General features: G+C 45.4%; 1 protein-coding gene across 5 annotated transcripts in view; it reads left to right on the plus strand.

The window, feature by feature from the left end:
- FLI1 (Fli-1 proto-oncogene, ETS transcription factor) overlaps window positions 1-20,504 on the plus strand; it is a 122,508-nt gene that overhangs the window by 89,483 nt on the left and 12,521 nt on the right. For all 5 annotated transcript variants that reach the window (XM_032359182.1, XM_032359187.1, XM_032359183.1 and 2 more), the window contains one exon: window positions 3,914-3,979. In XM_032359182.1, the coding sequence (XP_032215073.1) occupies window positions 3,914-3,979 (66 nt within the window). The remainder of the gene's footprint in view (window positions 1-3,913; window positions 3,980-20,504) is intronic.

Here is a 20,504-nt window from a genome sequence, read left to right on the forward strand (position 1 = left end):
TCCATTCTCAGGGACCTCTTTTGGGTGCCCCGAATTAGTGGAGATATATATATATATTATATCTGTGTGTATATGTTATGTGTATATATATATATGGATATGCCATGTGCATGCATTAATAACAGTAAATAAGCAAATATATGCACATTTTAATGGAAGTTTGCAGAGTTAAGCAAGAATTGTAAATGCATAACCCAAGAAACTATCACAAAGAGAATCCACTCACTTGTATGAGCACCCCAGGTCAAGGTCAAGGAAGAGATCAGAAGCCCCCAGGTACGCTTTCTCTGTCACCTCTCCTCCTTCCTCCCCAGAGGAAACCAACACCTTGGGTGAGTTTCATGTTTCTTAGATTTAGCCTGAGGGCCCCAGGGTCTGTTGGATGGAGAACAGTTTTGTAAATAGACCAGAATGGGAATCCTGTTCCTGGGCTTTCTGGCTGTGTGACCCTGAGCAAACTACCTGACTTCTCCGAAGGCTGATGTTCTCATCTGTAAGAGGAGACCCATGTGATCCCGGCTTCAGAGGACCCATGTAAGGATTAAGTGAGAGAATAGTCATAAAGTGTCTGGTGCTTCCTGCCTGCAGGGGTGTTGGCGTCCCTCCGCCCATCACAGCCTGTTCGCTGGGACAGGATGGTGTCAGGAAAGATTAGGAGCTCACGTTAGCCCACAGAGAAAAGAGCCTGAAAGCAAGAGAAAAAAAAATCCAAAGCCACTGAGCGGGAGACCAGGCTCCACGAAGGACCTCTTCATATCAGAACAAGTTTCCCGTAAGAAAAGCGTGTGTGCTGGGGCTCCTGGGTGGCTCTGCCTTCCGCCTAGGTCATGGTCTCAGGTCATGGTCTCAGGGGTCCTGGGATCAAGCCCGACATCAGGTTCTCTGCTCAGCAGGGAGCCTGCTTCCCTCTCTCCTGCCTGCCTCTCTGCCTACTTGTGATCTCTCCCTCTGTGAAATAAATAAATAAAATCTAAAAGAAAAAAAAAGGAAAGCGTGTGTGCTGTGCCGTCCTCTATAGGCTGAAGAACTTGTCAAATAAAAAAGGGAGCTGCGAAGGGGATGTTGGTCCCTTAGGCAGGAGGCCAGATGCCCTTAACCAGCCCCTCCTTCCAGGAGTGAAACCTGAACCAAGAACGGTCTTCAGGGCAAAATCCTTTTCCTAGGTTACCATGAAATATGTATTTCATGCAAGCTTTGCAGGGGTCAAACGACCCTTTCTTTCTCTTGGCTTTCTGGGAGTTTCCTGTGGAATTCATATGTGCCCATAGAAGAACTTTCGGCGAGGGGAAAATTTAATAAATGTGGTTTATCTAAGCTTCGTGCTCTCCGCTAAATCTGCAGTAATGACTCAGGCAGTTTGCTCTTCTGAGACCATCATTTTTCTTTATTTGCTCCAGCCGTGAGGTTTCAGCCTGAGCGAGAGAATGTCGGGGACAGACAGGCAGACATTCTTGGTCTTACTCCTGAGACTTTTCTTTTTTCTAGTCCCTTGGAACATTTGGTTCTCTTTCTTAACCTCCTTCCAGTCATGGAGGATATTTCTTATTGGCAGCAGAACCCATTCATAAGTCCAGGTCCAGAGTACACGACGAAACGTTCAGCAAGGCCCTTTATGAAGGGTTTATTGTATGTCATTGTGGTGTCTGTGGGAGAAGGGGTGTAAAAATAGTGATGATAAACAGCTAGCATTTACTGAACACTCACTAGCGACCAAGATCTTTTTTGAGCACTTGACACGTATTATTTTATTCAATCCTCGCAACAACCGTGTTAAGTGGATGTTATTATTAGCCTATTTTATATATAAGGAGCCTGTGGCTTAGGGAGATTAGGTCAATCGATGGAGGTCACAAAGCTAGTAAGTGGTAAGAGGCAGGTCCAACTTTTGACTCTCATTTGCATAACAACTATAATGAAATGAGGTCCTCCCAGCCTAGCTGGGTCCTTTTTATTTTATTTTATTTTTGAAGATTTTATTTATTTCTCAGAGAGAGAGCAGAAGCAGGGAGAGCTACAGGCAGAGCAGGTAGAGGGAGAAGCAGGCTCCCCGCCAAGCAAGGAGCTCAACGTGGGACTCGATCCAAGGACCCCAGGATCATGACCCAATGTGAAGGCAGATGCCTAACCGACTGAGCCACCCAAGCATCTGGGTCCATGATATTTTGAGAATGGACTAACCAAATGCATCTGGCTCTCAGGATAGTCCGTGTGCATAACTGTCTTATTTATGTTTTGGGGATTTTTTTGTTTTTTGTTTTTAGATTTTATCTATTTGAGAGAGAGAGGACGAGCTCATAGGAGCAGGGGGGAGGGGTGCAGGAAGAGGGAGAAGCAGGGGCCCGATCCCAGGACCTGGGACCATGACCTGAGCCAAAGACAGATGCTTCACAGACTGAGATACCCAGATGCCCGTGACTGTCTCGTTTCTAAAGTAGTATGCATGTGTCCACACTTTGGCGTAGCGTGGTCTCAGTATCACCTCCATTCCTCCTCCTTTTTTGTTTGGAGCCCTTTCCGGGGCCAGCAGTGATAGTCGCCCTAGCCAGAAGCTAGGCAGTTGGGGGATTCTTACAAAATTCTCTCCCCCGTTGTCTTGCCTGAAAGGAACATGTTTTCTCTGAGGCACACAACCAAACGCCCACAGCTGGGTGAGGCGGCAGCTCCGCGCCGGCATCTCTGCCATGACTGGAGACTAAAAATAGGAGCGTCTGACAGCCCATCCCCTGTCCTCAGCCCTGGCACCCAAAGCCATCCGTCTGCACAGAGAAGGGAAAATTTTCAAAGACTTCCCCAGCCTCAAACACCTCTGGCAGGCTTATCGCGTCCTCTGTAAAAGCATATTCCAACCCCAGTTTTTGAAAGACCTGCAGAGCTTCCCCCACGAGAATCTCAAGGAGAATTGCAAAAAATGCCTCCATTTTGTAACACGAAATTCCTGAATTCTTTTGAAATTAAGGAACCAGCTTAGTTTTAGGGGCAAGAGGGAGTTTTTATATGCAGCAGACAAAAACAAAAACAAAAACAAAAACAAAACTATCATCCCTGAAAATTCCCAGATTAGGGCCTGGTGTGAGTAGTTATGCATTGAAGTTTAAGAGACTGGGTAGGGTAGCAGCCCTCTGGGATGACAGAAAATTCCGCGTACCATGCCTTACGTTCAGCTGTATTCTCTTAGACATTCGCAGGGGAAGGTAAGAGTGGCTGCTGGAACTCCCGTCACCACTCCCCCCTTCCCAACGGCCAGCACACTCCTCTCCACCGTCAACGAGTAATATCCAAGCACTTCACCCCACCAGCGAAAGGACCTGTCCATAAACCCACAGGATATCCTAGCAGGCAGGAATCTTGCAGCTTCTCCTCCAGGGTGTGGTAAAACTACGAACTGCAGGCCAAATCTGCCCAAATCTGGCCAACTCTGGCGCATGGACAAAACAAACAAAAACAAAAAAGAATGTGCACAGAGACTGTATTTAACCCGCAAAGCCTAAAATATTTACTATCTGGTCTTTATAAGAAAAGCTTGCCAACCCCGGCTGTAGTTTAACTCCTTCATCTTTCTGCTGAAGAAATCAAAATCTAGACCTACCCACAGTCATGCAGCGAGATTCTCTGTCCTGTGCTCCTGCTGCGACATGGCATGGACACCCGAGAACTCTTTGGGATCATAAACGTGACTCCTGGGGAGGGCTTTGCGAGTCCCACCCGGAAGTGTTCTGTCCTAACTTACTCTAATGGGAACTCCAGGAATCCAGTACATTTCCCCCAAAACAGATTCCAATAACTCTCTCAAGGAGCCATCTGTCCCTCTTCCCTAGCCCTATCCATTCCCCTCCCCGATCCCTTCTCATCCCACCTTCTACTCTTGATCTCAGAAGAACGTCTTGTTACAACCATCTTCTGCTTTGCCTTGCAGGTTCACTGTTGGCCTATAACACAACCTCCCACACAGACCAATCCTCGCGACTGAGTGTCAAAGAAGGTGAGTCAGTTCTCTCGTGGATTTTCTCAGAACCAGGCTTGGCACCATTCCGTGCTGTTAAGTCCTCGTGTGGGCAGCCCCAAATCTGTGCACCCTTAACCTTAAAGATAGAACTGGTGGTTATTTTACCAGAAAAAAAAAAAATTGGGTTTATTTGGGAATAGCAAAGAATAGGAATTCTGGATAAACAAGTTATGGCAAAACCCTAGGTAAGCCCAGCAGACAAAGGAGAGAAGCGTTATTTTATGGAGAAAGTGGAGGAAGCTGGGAGGACACGTTTTGAATGGAAGTCCATTGGAGAAAGTAAGAGCTCTGGATAATGGCTGGGATGCAGGGGTAGCGGATTTCTTACAGGAGAGATGCAAGGTAAATCTTTCCCCCTTGGGGCCTGTAATTGATGATTCTTTCCTGCTGGAGATTCTTCTGCTGTGGTAGGTCATTGACTCCTCTGTTGAAGTCTGTAATTGACAGCTCTTCCTGCAACTGACAAGTGAGTGGTAGTGCCCCCCACCCAGGCTCCCCTTTCTGGCCTCTCAACTCATTTTATTGAGGTTTCCCTTTGCTCATTTTCAAATACCAAGTCTCTTGTTTTTTCTAGCATACAAGGCAAGAAGCCAAAGAGCGGTAAAAACAGGGCAAGGTTTTAAAATATCTTATAATAATATCAAAGATAGGACTTCAAGTTGTGACACCATGGAATTAAAAAAGGGGTTCCTCTCAGAGCAGCACTCCCTTTCAGAACGAGAAGTCAGGGCTTTCCTCCATTGAAGATAATGAAATGAAGGGGTTTTTTTCTGTTTGTTTTTTTTTTAGGGATTCTTGCAATGCCACATTTTAAGGGGTTCCCCCCCCCTTCACAAATTTTAGCAATGCCAATTCATTTTTAAAGTGGTAATTTGGGGATTTGGTCTAGTTGGTTGGCTTTGCTTGAGAGGGACAGAAAACAACTTCAACAAGTGATTTTCTGCTAGTGAGGATTTGATTATAATGGCTTTTCTCAGCATCTTATTTATGGAACATTGTGGGGATTTCCTGCTCCAGATATTGTGTTAGAGTCCAAACATTTAAACAAGTGAATAAATAATATGGTACCTGGTTTAAGGGAGGAAGAAATATTACGTGAAAAAAAGTCTGCCCAAGACCAAAATATATATATATATTTTTTAATGTATTATAAATATATATATACAATATATACTATATAGTGTGTGTATATATATATATATATATATATATATATTTTAAATATATATGTCTCATGGAGAAGGGCATTTGAATGGAGGCTTAAAGAACGAACCTGGAGTACAGCAGGCATGCGATCTTCCTTCCTTGGCTTCCTTTACTACTTCACCATTTTTTCTTTAATGTCCATTTGCTCTCATACAGAATGAATGGGGGCAGAAGTTCTCCATACAGGTGCCCTGGGCTAAGAGCACAGCATAACCTTCTGGAAAAACTTAAAGCTCTTCTAAGGGAAGAGGCTTAGAGACCATCTGATTGAGAATGCTCATGGGTTACAACCACACTGTGATCACATAGGACTTTGTGTTTGCTGTTAGCAGTTTCTAATCAGATCATGACCAGAAAATGTGGGGGAGGAATATACGACACGGTGGAATCTGCTTTTAAACTTTTGTGGTTTCCTTTGCTTCCTCTTCCCCGCCCCCTGTCCATCCCAGGGTCAGTCCTTTTTATGTTACCGTTTTCCTTTCCAAATCAGATTTTTTGGATTTTGCCATGAAAAACTAAAGTTGAATTGACTCATTCTATAGTCTGAACCTCATTTTACTTGCCGACCTGTTTAACGTTGTGTTGCAGACATCTACTATGGAGGGAAGGTATTGTAGCGACAGATATTAGACTGGAGGTCCAGGCACATTTGGGGTTCATTTGGGGAAATCGCTTCATCCCCTAAATCTTTGTTTCCTGTCGAATAGAAGGACTGAACTAAATCAGGGAGAATCAAGCCCTGACTCCTGGGCTCTTGGCTTCTAAAGAGAGGTCCTAGAGCCATAGCTGAGAGCTCTGCCTTCATTCAGGGCCCCTCTGTTTGGATCTGGTGTACTTAAGTTCATTTCATTTGCAGACAGGCCTCCAGTTCTTGGAAGGATGGGGGCGAGAGGAAAGGAAGGACTGGAGGGAGGGAAGGGGAGGAAGGGAGAAGGAAGGGGGATCCTTCAAAGTTCCTTTAGTTCTACAAGCTAACGCCTGCTGGCAACCAGTGAGGGCTCGGGGACAGAGCCAATGAGAGAATATCTGGTATTGGGCTTAAAATACAGATTTTCAATTAGAAGCAGGACTGAATTGAACTGCGTTGATAAGCAACTCATTACTCCTCCAGGGGTCTTAAGCTTTCAGCCTCTCGCTTGCACCTACCACTCCCTTTGCTTCCCTTGGCCCTTTTGTGTACGGGCGGCTGAGCGTTTGTAATGCCACCGGGCTTATTCAGGCTGATTGCAGGAATAGCTCGCTCTTGCTGGGCAAGCACCCTCAGAAATAAATGAACTGTAGTATCCAGGCAAACGCACACTGCCAGGACCTCATTCAGGTGGTGCCGGGCATTTATCTCCCAACATCGGTTCTGGCCTCTAGAGACCATTAAGTCTGTGCTTTGCAGGTGCATCTTTTGTCCCCAGTAAAGCTTTCCACTCAAGCTGTCTTGCTTCTGTGTTGCCTCCCTGCCTCGTGAGGTGGTCCGAATCTGTCTGAAAGGCCTATCATCCACAAAACAAAGTGCATTAGCAAGACAAAGCTAACCAGGCTTCTCTCCTTCCCTTTCACCCTGCTCCCCAGATCCCCACCCCCCCTTCTCTTTCTCTCTCACATGTGCATGCTTTTTCTCTAATAGCTAGCTTCATGACTTAAAATATGAATTGGAAAAATAATGAGAAAACCCACTTTAACCTTGGCTCCATCTTGTTTGAATAAGACACACACGCATAGCCCCCAAACAAACCCAGGGGACAGGAGCCCAGAGCTCTGTGTGTATGTGTGTGTTTGTGTGTTGTGCGTTTGTGTGTTGTGCGTCACAAAAGGCAGGTGCTGGCATCAAGCACAAAGGAAAGAAGTTGAGGAGATGATGTCTCTTAGTGCTTCTTCAATTCACTTATCAAATTAGAACCTTTTGGCTTTAAAATGGCATAATCACCCTTTCAGCTTGTCTCTTGAAAATGATTGCCTTCTCAAAGGGTTATTTGTGCCCAGGAAGTAAGACTTGATTTTAGAAATTAATTTATAACAGTCCATAAGCCCCTTTAAATCAAGTATTCAATAGTCACACATTGGCCCCAGTTAAAACAGTGGTGCTCTCTTGACCTTTACTTATCAAGGCTAATGCACTTTAAAAAGTACAGTAGGATGGAAGCAACAGTTACCCATTTATAAAAGGAGCCACAGCTGTGGTCTACATAGGATTTTGCAATACCAGAGACCTTCTTACGTGCTCTGTCTCTTCTTCTGACCTGGCAGAGTCCCTGAGAGGTAGCTAAGACCCTCTCCAGTTTGCAGATAAAGTGAGATTCAGCAATATTAAGCCGTTCACTGAAGAGCACGCAGCTAGACAACAGTGTAGCAAAGACTCAAACCCAGGTTGTAGGGTTTCCAATTTCCTGGCTTCCGATGGTCTCCCTGACACCTACAGCTCAACCCTTTTCGCTGGAGGGCCATGCAGACAATATCTGGCCTAAAGATTGTCTCGGCAGAGATTTGACATGTTTCCCATTGTTTGGCCCTGACCTCACAATTTTTCCACTCTCCTCTCCATCCATGCCCTGTACCGTTCTCCGTTCCCAAGGATGAATTCATACACATCCCCTGCTTGGCACTACGTTCTGGTCTGAACCACGCAGAGACTACTGGTGCCCTAGAACAAACACTGTATGGCTCCGCTCCCACAAGGCATCTCAAATGGGCAGATCCTTTGAGATGGAGCATGGAATGGTGGTTACTGGGCCTGGGAGCAGGGACAGAGGGGCAGCTGTCATTGAATGGATGCAGTTTCAGTTTGGAAAGATGAATAAGTTCTGATGGTGGGGGTTACCCAGTGAACGTCCTTAATGCCACTAAAATGCACACTAAGAAATAGTCAGAATGCTCAGTTCTGTTAGAGATGTTTTATCACAATAACAAGAAAAATGAAGCATTTAAATTTTTAAAAAATTTAAGGGGCACCTGGGTGGCTCAGTTGGTTAGATGTCTGCCTTCAGCTCAGGTTATGATCTCAGGGTCCTAGAATCGAGCCCCGTATCGAGCTCTCTGCTCAGCAGGGAGTCTGTTTCTCCCTCTCCCCCTGCTTGTGCTCTCTCTCTCTCTGTGTCAAATAAAGAAAATCTTAAAAAAAATTTTTTTAAACACAGATGCCCAGGCCTCAGACAGGACCCATTAGTTCAGAATGGCTAGGAATTACATGTAGACATTGGGAATTTTTTTTGAAGCTCTCCAGATTACTGTCATAACCTGCAGCTAAAATCGAGAAGCCCTCTGCTGCAGTGCAGACACAAACTCGAGAGAGGAAAAGGAGACCCAGCTCAGAGCACCCCCAGGTTTTCTTAGAGATACACTGGGTGGTTGATCTTGACTTTTCCTGACCCCTAGTGGAGGAGGAACAGGACTTGTTGGTTCACTAATGAAGGTCCGGGTTGAGTGGAGAGACCACGTGATCATGACTTGTTCTTTCCATCATCATTGATGATCTTATAATTATCGTTGATTTTGACAAGTTTGCGTTAGCACCTCTCTTCACATCTCAGAAATCCCTCACTTATACGCTCTCATTATATGTATCTAAATAGTAGATGTGGTATTTATTTTGGGAGGGGCAGAGGGAGAGAGAAAGAATCCCAGCCAGGCTCCAAGTCCCACCCAGAGCCTGACTCCAGGCTCAGTCCTATGACCCTGCGATCCTGACCTGAACCAAAATCAAGAGTCAGACGCCCAACCAGCTGCGCCACCCCCAGGAGCCCTGGAACCTCGATTTTCTAGCGAAGACAATGAGAGTCTGGAAGGTGAGTGGCCTTTCCAAGTCCATATGATGAGTCCTGGAAACAGGACCACTGACTCTCCAAACTTGTTCTCCCTGACCTCCACGCTGAGGTTGGAGTGTGTTTGGGGGTGTAGGTTAGAGCACCACCTTGATTTTGGGGTACACCCTAGGGCCTCCCAGTGCTCTCCGCTGGAAAATCAGCGTGCAATAATGTTCCCATCTCAGCTTGGGAGCTGCTTTGCATGCCTAACCTTCGTTTCCTTAGCTCCTCACGCTGGATCTGTTTAAATACCTTGGACTCTCCAAACGTCAGAGGATATTGAGCTCCTTGCTTATGAACTCCTAGAACTCATAAACCTGCCAGGGGCCCGTGCAGCACTGAGCTGCTTGTCCCAGTCAGGAAGGCTTTCCGAACCTGCTGCTGAATGCAAAACCTGTGCACGGGGAACCCTCTCCAGCAGTTGCCATGTCTAATGGAGAAAAAGTCTGTCTGCTTGCTAAGTACGGGAGGGAGGGAGGAAGCAACTACCTTTCCCCATCTTTTGTCGAGAAACGCCTAACTGGCACTGAAGATCACCCTAACAAGAGCCCGGCTTCTGTCAAGGAGATTTCCAGATGGCAGTCCCCAGCCCCCCACCCCAACACACACACAGCAACTGCCCCTTTCTGTAGCCCTTCATTGTTGACCCAGCATTTGCACACACATTATGTCATATGCGCCTCACAACTTCACCAGGAGGCAGCAGGGCTGGTATTATTATTATTCCCATTCTGTAGATAATGAAAACAAGGCCCAGAGAAATTACAGGCTTCCTGGGACATCCCCCAGGTCCCAGGACAGAGCGGGGCTCACACCTAGGTCTCTGGGTTCTTTCCTCCCACCACGCTGGTTCTCATATCATCCTCTCGGCATTATTTAGTTCAAGAATCTAACGGTATTTTAAATTTAAACTAATTAAATTATTTGATTCGTGCTCCGAATTTACCCAAGGCAAGTATTCATCTCTTATTTTAACATTATCACATCTTGATTAGAAACTCAAGCTCTGGACTCAGACCCTGGATAAGTCACTTACTTTTGATGCGTTAATTTCCCCATGTATAAGTCACTTACTTATATCCTTATACTTATACTTATACATACATACTTACACACACATACTTATACAGTATACATACATACTTATACATACTTATACATATACTTAGGTGTATGACCCTGGATAAGTCACTTACTTTTGATGCATTAGTTTCCCCGTGTATAAAAGTGAGGACCATTTTAGTACCCCATCAGGGCTGGGACAGTACTCACCAACCCCTTACCATGGTATCTGACATACCAATAAGTGCTCCATGAATTATAGTAATTAGTATTATTATTGCAAAAGAATTAGAATAGTTTTGAGGGTTGACCGTTTGCTGACACTGTGCCAAAGGCTGAGAAGCACCATATCATATGGCATGGTGATACCATCAGTGAGACAGCCAAGCTGCTTAAAATCTTATTAAGGAGATGCACGTGGACCTCTTAAAGAATAAAATGAAATTGCATATAATCAACTAGAAAAATACATGCTACTTCCAAGAAGTTCTCTGAGAATAATGGAGAGATGAAAAATAGTTCAATGCTAACACTGTGTACCCTGCACCACCATCCCCCACTGTCGCCCCACTTTCATGGGACAGAAGAGATGTGAGGCCAGAGAAGACTGGGTCCAGCCAAGACCACACAGGGAGGGAGTGGCAAGTGGCAGAGTTTGAAGTCACTCAGGACCTTAAGAATGGACCAAAATTCTGTGATTCGTGCCTTCCTCTACCCTATTCGGTCACGTCTTCATTTCTTAAGAACCTATCATGTTTGGGACACGAGGCTGAGCCCCAGAAATATGGTGTCCAACCAGTACCTACCATCAAGGGGCTAAGAATCAGAGATACTACAGATAAGGCCAGTAAGTCCTTAAATACTGTATATTGGAGTATGGATGAGTATATAACGCTAAATCTTGCCATTCCCCCGGTATTTACATCCTATTGGGGGTGTCCTTTATGATGGAGTTTTAGAGGTTGGAGCAAAAGATGGGAGTCCTCTAGAGATATGCATCATGGCAGTCCTGGGAGTAGATATGGAGACAAGGGGAAGAGAGTCGACCCCTAAGATGCTGGTCAGTGCCACTGGCTCTGTTGTGTACGTGTGGGGACAGCAGTGCCAGGGGCCAGAGGGGTTCAGGCTGGGACTGGGGGTCGGGGCCCAGGTGAGCTTCTCTGGGAGATATGAGCATGGCTTGGGGAAGCACCAAGGCCTCAACATATGACAGGGTTATGGGGGGTGGGAAGCCCTGTGTGGCCTCTTGGTGGCTTACATGAAACTGAAAGACGGAGTCCAGTGGGGTGTCTCCCTGTGGGCCAGGAAGCTCCACGAAGGAACCTAGAGCCCGGAATTTGCTTCAAATTAATGGAGGCTGGGGAGGGATAGTAGGTGGGAGTGGAGCAGGAATGAGATTGACCATGAGTCCATGCTTGTTAAAGCAGGATAAAGGGCCCTCCGGCGTTCTGTAGACTTTTCACTCTGCTTTTCTATACCTCCAGAATTTTCCATAATTTCAAAGTTGCCTCAAGAAACTTTGTTTTGATGGGGAAAAGAGCAGAGATGGGTTCAGAATATGTATTCCTAAGGCAATGCATAGTGTGTGAGGGTGACATGGGTTTGAGTTCAGCATTTGGGGGACGGGGGTCTTTGGGCAGCATCCTGAGTGGGGTCTTTATAGGAGGGTAGGATGAGCGTGGTGTTTGGTATGGGCAGGCCCCGTACAGGGTAGCACATGGGGGATAGGTCTGGAACATGTGTACCCATAGGAAAAGGCCTGTAATACTGTGAGGTAATCTCCTGTTATTTTTAGGGAGTAAAGACCTCTCTTATGTAGCAGGTTATATGGTTCCTCAGGCTCTGTCTGTGTCGACTAACATACACTTAAAAATTTGAGGGTATTAAGGCCTCACAGGAGGACCTGTTAAGAACTTTGTCATTCTGTGTTTTTTCTTTATGATGAAATACCCCTAATCCATTTTTAGCAAAGCCGGGGTGATTGCTGAAATGTGTGTGTGTGTGTGTGTGTGTGTGTGTGAGAGAGAGAGAGAGAGCGAGAGAGAGAGAGCGAGCTGTTTCTGTGGTCCAAAGGCAAGATTTATGATTCTAGAATAGACAGTAGCTCGCTCTCTCCATTTTATTATTTTTTTTAAACTGTTTTTCTTTGAAATTCCAGAGTTAATGTTTTGTCTGCTTTCGATCTGACCCTCTTTGGAGAGCTGCATGTTTTTGTGTGTGTATGTATGTGTGTGTGTGTGTGTTCAGCAGAGAGAGATTGAAAGAGCGAGCGAGCGAGCGAGCTGGGAAACAAAGAATGGTTGTCTCCAAACTGTAGCAGGCAGGAAACCCCAATCCCAAGGGAATTTAGCCAGCCAGCCCTGTCCCGGAGTCAGACTCCAGCTCTCTGAATTCAATTTGACAGCTTGTCTGGGACAGTTTCTAAGTAACCATTATCCTTCCTTTCTCTTAAGTAAAAGCACTGTTATTTTTTTCCGTGGGTGTGCTCCGTGTACTGTTATCACACATGTGTGGGTTACACACAGCGACTAGGACATGCTTTCTCTAAATTATTGGAAACACTTAACCCGTTTCCTAAGACACGTGTAAATTTGTTCCAGAATAACGAGGCCAACGACTTTCGGTATTGTGTCCTTGCTTTGTGGGAGGAAGGTACAGGGGAATTTTGTTAGGACATTTTTTTTGTCCTTTAGTTATAGTTAAGGACTGCATTCCCTTATTTGCAGGAGTTTCTCTGTCTCAGGGATAATTCAAATTGTATATGTTTTATTCCTTTGAGGATATTTTTTTTAAATGTAGTCAAGCAAAGATATCTTCCCATGATCATTCTCCTCAGTGTCTGTGTTTGTTTGTTTGATTGATTATTTTAAAGAAAGCGACCACCAGACATCTCCCTGCAGGAGAGAGTTCAGAGGTGCATGGTGTCAACCATGAGCCCCCCCAGGGTTCCTGGGGCAGACACACATGACTAGGGTGACTGTCTAGAGTTTCACACAGGTGCTTCTCAGTCTTGTCTCCCCCACTTACTCTGATCAGTTGACGACTTTGCCACCACAGCACAGTGGAATTATGAGGCAAAAGTCAGCCTTTACATGTGTGTGTGTGTGTGTGTGTGTGTGTGTGTGTGTGTTTAGGTTGTCCAGCTTCCACTAGGCAGGATCCACAGACACAAGTTCCAGAACAGTCTACTGCTTCTGGTGCAGGGATGTGACAGCCTTGCCCAGTGGCATACACCTTTTCTCCCCTGTCTCACCCCCAGTGCAGCCTGTGTCCTAGAAAGTCACATTCTGAAATCTTCCCAGAACCCCACACCCGCCATGCTGTATTTGAATATTTAATGAAGAAATGTGCCTCGCCCCTTGAGGCCTGGGTCAGACGACGTCTCCTCAGTATGGTCATCCCCCTATTCCCACAGTGCTTTGCTTGGACCCACTGTTTTCCCAATTTAGCCCTCAAAAGATTTTGTCATAGTAGTCTTTTCTCTTAAAAGACTTGGAACATCTCGGAGGTGGGGACTGCATCTCCGACAAGGCCACTGGGTCGATGGGTGAGAATTATAGGCAAAGTGCCTCAAATTATTCTCCAAGAGCTTACCATTCAGCTAACGGTTTGTGGTGTTTCCCAATATGAGAGTGATATTTTGGCTTCATCTGCTGCAGAGGGGGTGTGGAACTTGCCTTTTCTTTCTACCATGCTTCCCATTTTCCCTGTGCTTGACCCCAAGGTGAATCCTCAGAAGCTGTGAGGAGAGGGAAGAACTTACCAGAACCAGAGTTCAGTCAGGAGATGATAGCTCCCCTTCATCCTTTTGGCCCATTTTTTATCAACTCAAACTCCCCTTGGGGCTCTTCAGAGCTGGGCCCTCTGGTTATATGTTCCCTTGCAAAGAGAGCAGAGGAGCGCCAAGCCAAGGAAAGGTCGTATCGCAGGGGAAATGCGCCCCTTGCTCACTTCAACCTTCCGTTCCTTCCTGAGAGCTGAAACACGCCAAGAACTTTCTATTTGCTTCCCATTTAGACCTCATAGTAACCTTATTTAGTTGGCACTGTTGTTATTTCTCACCTCACATCTGAGAAAACTGGGACACAGAGAAGCTAGCCCCACATCACAAAGCTGGTAGGGAGCCCACCCGGCGGGGACAAATGTCCACAGTTGCTTCCTCTAGTCCATGCATGACCCCACGGAAGGGCCCACTTCTTCCAGGCAACTGATGTCACTTAGTTGCTGAGAGGATGTGAGGAGACTCACCATTTCGGCTAAGGTCCGAAAAAATTAGGGACCTGACTGGATGTACTCAGCGTTGTACATGTTTGTACATGTTGTACAGCGTTGTAGATGTTTCCAGAAGCATGTGAGGTGGTTTCACGGTCGACTTCTTCATTATCGTGCCTTATCGTTTACATGACATTACCCGTTCTTCTGTGTTCCATAAAACACTTAAAAGAATAAAGGGAAAAAAGAAGAGATTTAGAAAAGGGAGTTATACTGAGTAACACTCTGTCAATCAATGAGGTTTGCAGTAAACTTAATTTTTTTAAATTTATCTTTTTTAAAATTTAAATTCAGTTATTAGCACGAAGTGTATTATTAGTTTCGGAGGCAGAGTTCAGTGATTCATCAGTTGCATGTGACACCCAGTGCCCCCGACATCACGCGCCCTCCTTTATACCCATCCCCCAGTTGCCCCCTCCCCCACTCCCCTCCCCCACCCTCCTCCCCACCAGCAATCCTCAGTTTGTGTCCAATGGTTAAGAGTCTCTTATGGTTTGTCTCCCTCTGTGATTTCATCTTCTTTTATCTTTCCTTCCCTTCCCCTATGCTATTCTGTTTTGAAAACTTAATTTTTATGTCTTTATGTTTATTGAACCTGCTCTGAAGTGCTCCTGGAGAAATCCAGAACCCGCTAGGCACCAGCTTGTCCTGCAACATTAATGATGATGACAATGAATGGATGAGTTCTGCTGCATTTTAATAGGAGAAAAATGGCTTTAAGTAAGCCTAGGAGGTGGGGGGTGGGGGATGGGGTAAGGCTGTGGGAAAGGTATTTGGAGGCCACTTGACCTAGAGGGTACACTTCCAATCCTTCAGCCAGACACCGATCCAGCCCGCCCAGCAGGGAGGGCCCTCTCATGACAGAGCTGGGTGGAGGGGTGGGGTGCAGCTCTCACAACTGTTAATGCTAGTTTCCCCGTAGCATTTCACATTTACTAAGTGGGCCATTTGAGTTTTGAATTTCCAATTCATCTCCAGATTCTTGACTATTACTATTTCAGGCCTCTCATCTCTACCAAATTTCCCTTTGACTCAGACATTTCATCCCATTCCAGATAACAGAGCTAAGACTCAAAGTGAAATTGGCCTGGGTTGATATAACTCCATTTCTATTGCCATGTGGTCTTGGTTTGTAATAGAAGCTAGAAGTGACCTCTTTGGCTGTTTTGAGTAGTGAGGTCCCAAAGTACTTGGGAAAGAAAATCCTAGGTCCACAAGGGCTCCAGGGGTTCTGTTGGTGGCCACCTCAACACACAATGTTCTAAATGCATTTGTTTTGCAAAATATACTGATAGAGAAATCATACAGGGAGGCTGTTTGAGGGGGTGGTATTTCCAGTATTTCCAAATACTGGAAAGTATTTGAAAGAAGCTTGCTTAGTCTCATATTTATAAACCAGATTCTATCATCTATCTATCTATCTATCTAATCTATTTATCGCTCTATCTGGAGAAAGAGAGAGAAGCTTCTCTCCTTTCAGATAAAGGTGTAGAGGTTTGGTGAAAAACCAAGGCATTGATAGTATCATTTGTTATTTTAATATAAAAACTTTAACCAAAGTTTTGTGGTTCTTTTTATAAATGTTAACAACTTACTCTTTTTAGAGAAGCCCCTATCTAAGAAAATAAAGGACTTATTTCTCATGAGTTATCCTTTTGAAGAACATCAAGTCTTTGAGGAAGAAATACTGTAGTTAAAAACACTAACCAGGACTCATGTGGGCTTTTACTCTCTCATCTCAGGGATCTGTGAGCTCCCACCTGGGAGGATCAAGAAAAAGTTTAAACATGCCTCTTTGATAAAATTCAAATTCTCGTGTAAGCCACAATCTAAAGAAAAAGTGGTAATTAAGTGGGATTATTACTTTGTCTAACAGAATTTAACATACCTTTAAAAAACCAATTCAAGTCCCGCCTTTAAGATATTTCTTCATTACTCGCAAAGACTACAATCTCTTCTCAAAGCCCCACCACATTCACAAGCTATCTATGAACCTAATGACCTAATTACAAGGTTACCTTATAGTCTTTAATTGTGAGTTTCATCCTGCGTCCTTTTTTCCCCAGCTCTGTAGATGTTCCGTGAATAATCACTGATGGTTGATGGATTCACTGGGGGAAAAAAACTGTAGTCTTTGACACTTTAATTAAATATTTCCCCAATCCTTCTGCTTCACTAAAAGAAAGAACCAAAAGAAATTGGCTCTGGTGGACACAAGAAAGATTAACTTCCTATTTCCAATGAATTAAACTCGAACAAGGGAGCAGCTATAATTCTATAGGACACTTTGGAGTATATGAAGCATTTTCACATACATGATCTCATTTCTCTTCAGTAGAACCCTGTGGGCATTAAAGGAGTCATTTGGTTTTCCAAACTCTTAAGTTTAGAAGAATCATCCCTTCCCCCACCCAGGTACCTACCTTTTCCAGATAGATTAACTGAGATTCAGACAGATTAAGTCACTTGCCTTAATTCATGCCGCTGGTAACCAGCAGAGATGGGAAGCAAATCAAGTTCTGAACCCCAATCCTGAATTCTTCCTGTTGCAATGAGCTGTTTCCCTGCTTGGAAGAGATTAAAGAGAAATTATGGAATTCCTTCTAATGAAAATCTTTAGGCATCCTTACGAACACCACAAACAACCATATTATGCTTGGTAAGATCTGGGTATCACTCTTCCAAAGAGATGGAAATTATTCTTGGTGTAATTTTGAAAAACCTCTGAGCTTAAAAAGTCTTTGGCCTGCCTATAAAATAATTATCAGCCCTGCCCAATATCCTAGAGGAGTTTAGAGAATGGCAGTTTTTATGCTATGAGTCATACTTTCAATTTCTATTAAAATTCTTATATGGCCACATATGCTTTCTCTCAGGCTCTGGGCCTCCAGGCCTGTGCTAATTTGCATGTCTGGTTTAGATAATGTCTGAGGTCTCTTCCAGTCTGAAAAAGAGCCTCTGATTCTGTTATATAAGTGAGATCGCATTCCACCTACCAAGAATTGGTGGTTCTTTTTCTTTAAAACTGCTGTGTTTTTGTCATGTGGATGCAGGACTCAGGAATGGAAGCATTTCATGCTTACCTACCAGGCCACAAAGATGGAGTATTCCTTCGTGATGACCTGACCTGTCCATTCTTCCCATGCTGACCCCAGAGAATTGCCCTTTCCTGCATTTCTGATGCAGCTCAACAGGCAGATCATAGGGCAGTGTTGTGATTTTAAGTTTCTTGATCTGAATGGTAACCCTAAATCAGTGTGAGGGGAAGACCTCTGGGTTGCCAGTTAGCATGATTCTAAGTCTGCATGAACTGGGGAACCCTTTACTAGACCAGACTCATCAAACCTCTACTGTCCTCACCCTAAAAAGCCAAAAAGATACTGTCGGGTTTTTTTCACTTATTTTGTTGTCTTCCAACTTCAAGTAATTCTCACTAAAGAAAGAGTTAATAAAAGGGCATCAACTTTCCAGGAGGACTTTCAGATCATGTAGGGTGAGCCGGCGGTCATTCCTCTTGAGAAAATGTGGTGCTAGGGAGAGATCTGTTCTCACACCATTAGACTGGTCAAGTCTGTGCTCCAATTAGATATTTTTGGTGAGGCCCTCCCCATCCCAGTACTGCCTGCCATGCTTTCAGTGTCTTCTCTTTTCCCATGGTTCTCACCACCTTCTCATATACAATGTGGTTTACTGTTTGTTTTGAATGTAAGTCCCACAGAGCAGGAATGTTCGTCTAGCCATCATTGTGTTCCCAGCGCATAGAACGGTATCTGGATTGATAGTAGACGTTCAATAAAATGTGGCTGAATGAATGTACCATGGGATCAGAGATATTGATTAAGTCCAATAAGCTAGTGTTGGGGAGGGAAAGAATCTTGAGTTGGCGAGGGAAAGAAAGGTGATTAAGACACCACAGTCCCTGTCTTTCAAAAGATCATCATCAAGCAAGCAAGATATGTGCACAGAGAACTACACAAGAAGAAGAACAGGGCAGGGCAATAAACATCAGACTATCACCAGGGAGCCTTAACCTGCAGACCTTGAAAAGAAGAGGGTGCAAAAGCTGATTTGTGGAGCAGACACAAGATCATACCCCTTGTGGCCAGAACAAGTGAGGACAACCTCACTGTGAAGGTGTTGGGGGTGGCCGTTCAGATTGGGGAGCAGAGGGGGTCGAACACAAGACCACCTCTCCTTTCTCCTCAAGCCCTGTTACTTAGGTGAACTTTCGAGTTTCTTTTCCCTACTTGGAATCCTTTTAAACCTGAGGCGGATTTGACCAAAAAGCCTGCACTTTAGCTGTGTCTGCATGGCCCAATGCGGAGGGGAATTTGGGCAAACACCCAATTAATCTAGTCAGTATGAATTGCTTTTCCACATAAGGCTGACCCCCAAATCCCACTTTGAGGCCTTATCAAAATAAATAGGTCATTTAGACTTCGGTGTCGTTCAGACACAGAGCTCCTGGGAGACACAAAGTGAAGGAAGGGTCCGGGCTCAGTGGGGAGACTTGCGTGACTGTGGCAAGGTTGTGCCTGGCGAATGGGCCACTCACCCTTCCAAACTTTTCATATTTAAAAACCATCCACTTTTTTCAAGCATTTTTCTCATATGCCTTTTTCCCCCGCTTCGCACATATAATAATCTTAAACAGTACCTCCATTATACTCCACACAGCGGGGCTGGTGCTGAGGCTGAGGGGCTGTTTGGATTCCAGGACAAGATCCTTGAGCAAAGGAAATCTGATCCAGGATGTTTTTTTTTTCTGTGAGTTCCAAGTTTAGGGAAAGCCTTCCCTAGATATTTCCCTCCTCCTGAGTCTCAGTGGAAGCCAAGATCCTCTGCTGCTCTTTGGAACATAAGATACTACTGAGGTGAAGGCTGGCCTGCTCCTATAGCATGAGTTGAAATGAGGTGAGGGGACACAGCTCTGAGCATTGGGGCCAGCTAGGTAGGGACTGGGGGAGCTGGCAGTCAGGTGGACGCTGGACTCTTACTCCCCGAGCCCACTCTACTGAAGGCAGCCTGCGGCCACTGCCCCCCAAAGTCTTCCAGGGCCAGGTCTCTCAAACCAGGGCCCAATCAACCCACTTCTCCTGTGGAAAGTGAGCCACACGTGATTCCCATGGGAGATCACTGATTCAGGAGCATAGCAGTGGAACCATTTCTTCCCTTTGGTGGCTTCTCTCCCTTTTCAAGGCCCTCCTCAATGAACTCTTTAATCTCAACTTACCAAGAGAAATAGTTGAGAGATATCAGGACGAAAGAATAAACAACAGGTCTACAGTGTAAATTTGGAAGTTGCTGCTTATCACACGTGGAATTACTCCTCCAGGCTGTCCTCTAAAGCATTTGTTTTCCGCTCTTATAGAGAAGGAGAACCTGAGATTTAACAGAGTAGTGATTTGGCTAAGATCACTCAGCAGAGTAGATGACAGAGCTGGGGTCTGAACCCAGAGCTCCGTGACTCTACCCACCATGACGTAGCTGCTGGAGAAAGCCCAGGGTCTCACACAGAGAAAAGACAGTGCCCCCCAGGGGTGTCCTGCCCCCCCCCCAAATGGCTGCTGCTCAGGTGTTAGGTGGCTATGTTTTTGAAGTGGGAGGCCAGGCCGGAAGTTCAAATAGCTGGCTTAGTCACTGGCAGGCATTGTAGAGGAGATGGTGGCAGACAAGAAGCTGGCCCGATGTGGGGGCCAGGAAGGTTCAGGAAGCAGAGCAAGCTTTCACGGGTTGGACAGGTTGCCAGTGTCACAGGCAACACAAAGGGAAGCCCAGAGGAAAGCAGTGTGAGTCAGGTTGTTGGCCAGTAGGACCTTCTCCTCAGAGACTGGGCCTGCCAGAAGACCAGGACCTCAAAGGGAGAAGGGGCTTTGGAGGCTCGTCTGGCCCAAACATCTACTGACAACAAACATGGCCGCTCCCTTATGTTCTTCCCTGTGAGCGGCTAGGAGATGTAATTTCCTCCGGGTGGGCTGGACCCTCTCTTGGGCAGTTCAGGGCTCTGGGTCTCCTGAGGTATCCTCCCGCTTTCCAGAGAGGCAGTCTGGATCTGACTGAGCATGAGCAGCCTTGTCCATTCTTCAGCTGAAAGGTCTACATTCAGAAGCTGGGCTTTCCAAGGATAAACATGGTTAGGTGCTGCCAGCTCTTTCAGCAGCAACCAGAAA

The sequence above is a fragment of the Mustela erminea genome, chromosome 9 (assembly GCF_009829155.1).
Source record: "Mustela erminea isolate mMusErm1 chromosome 9, mMusErm1.Pri, whole genome shotgun sequence".
Lineage (NCBI taxonomy): Eukaryota > Metazoa > Chordata > Mammalia > Carnivora > Mustelidae > Mustela > Mustela erminea.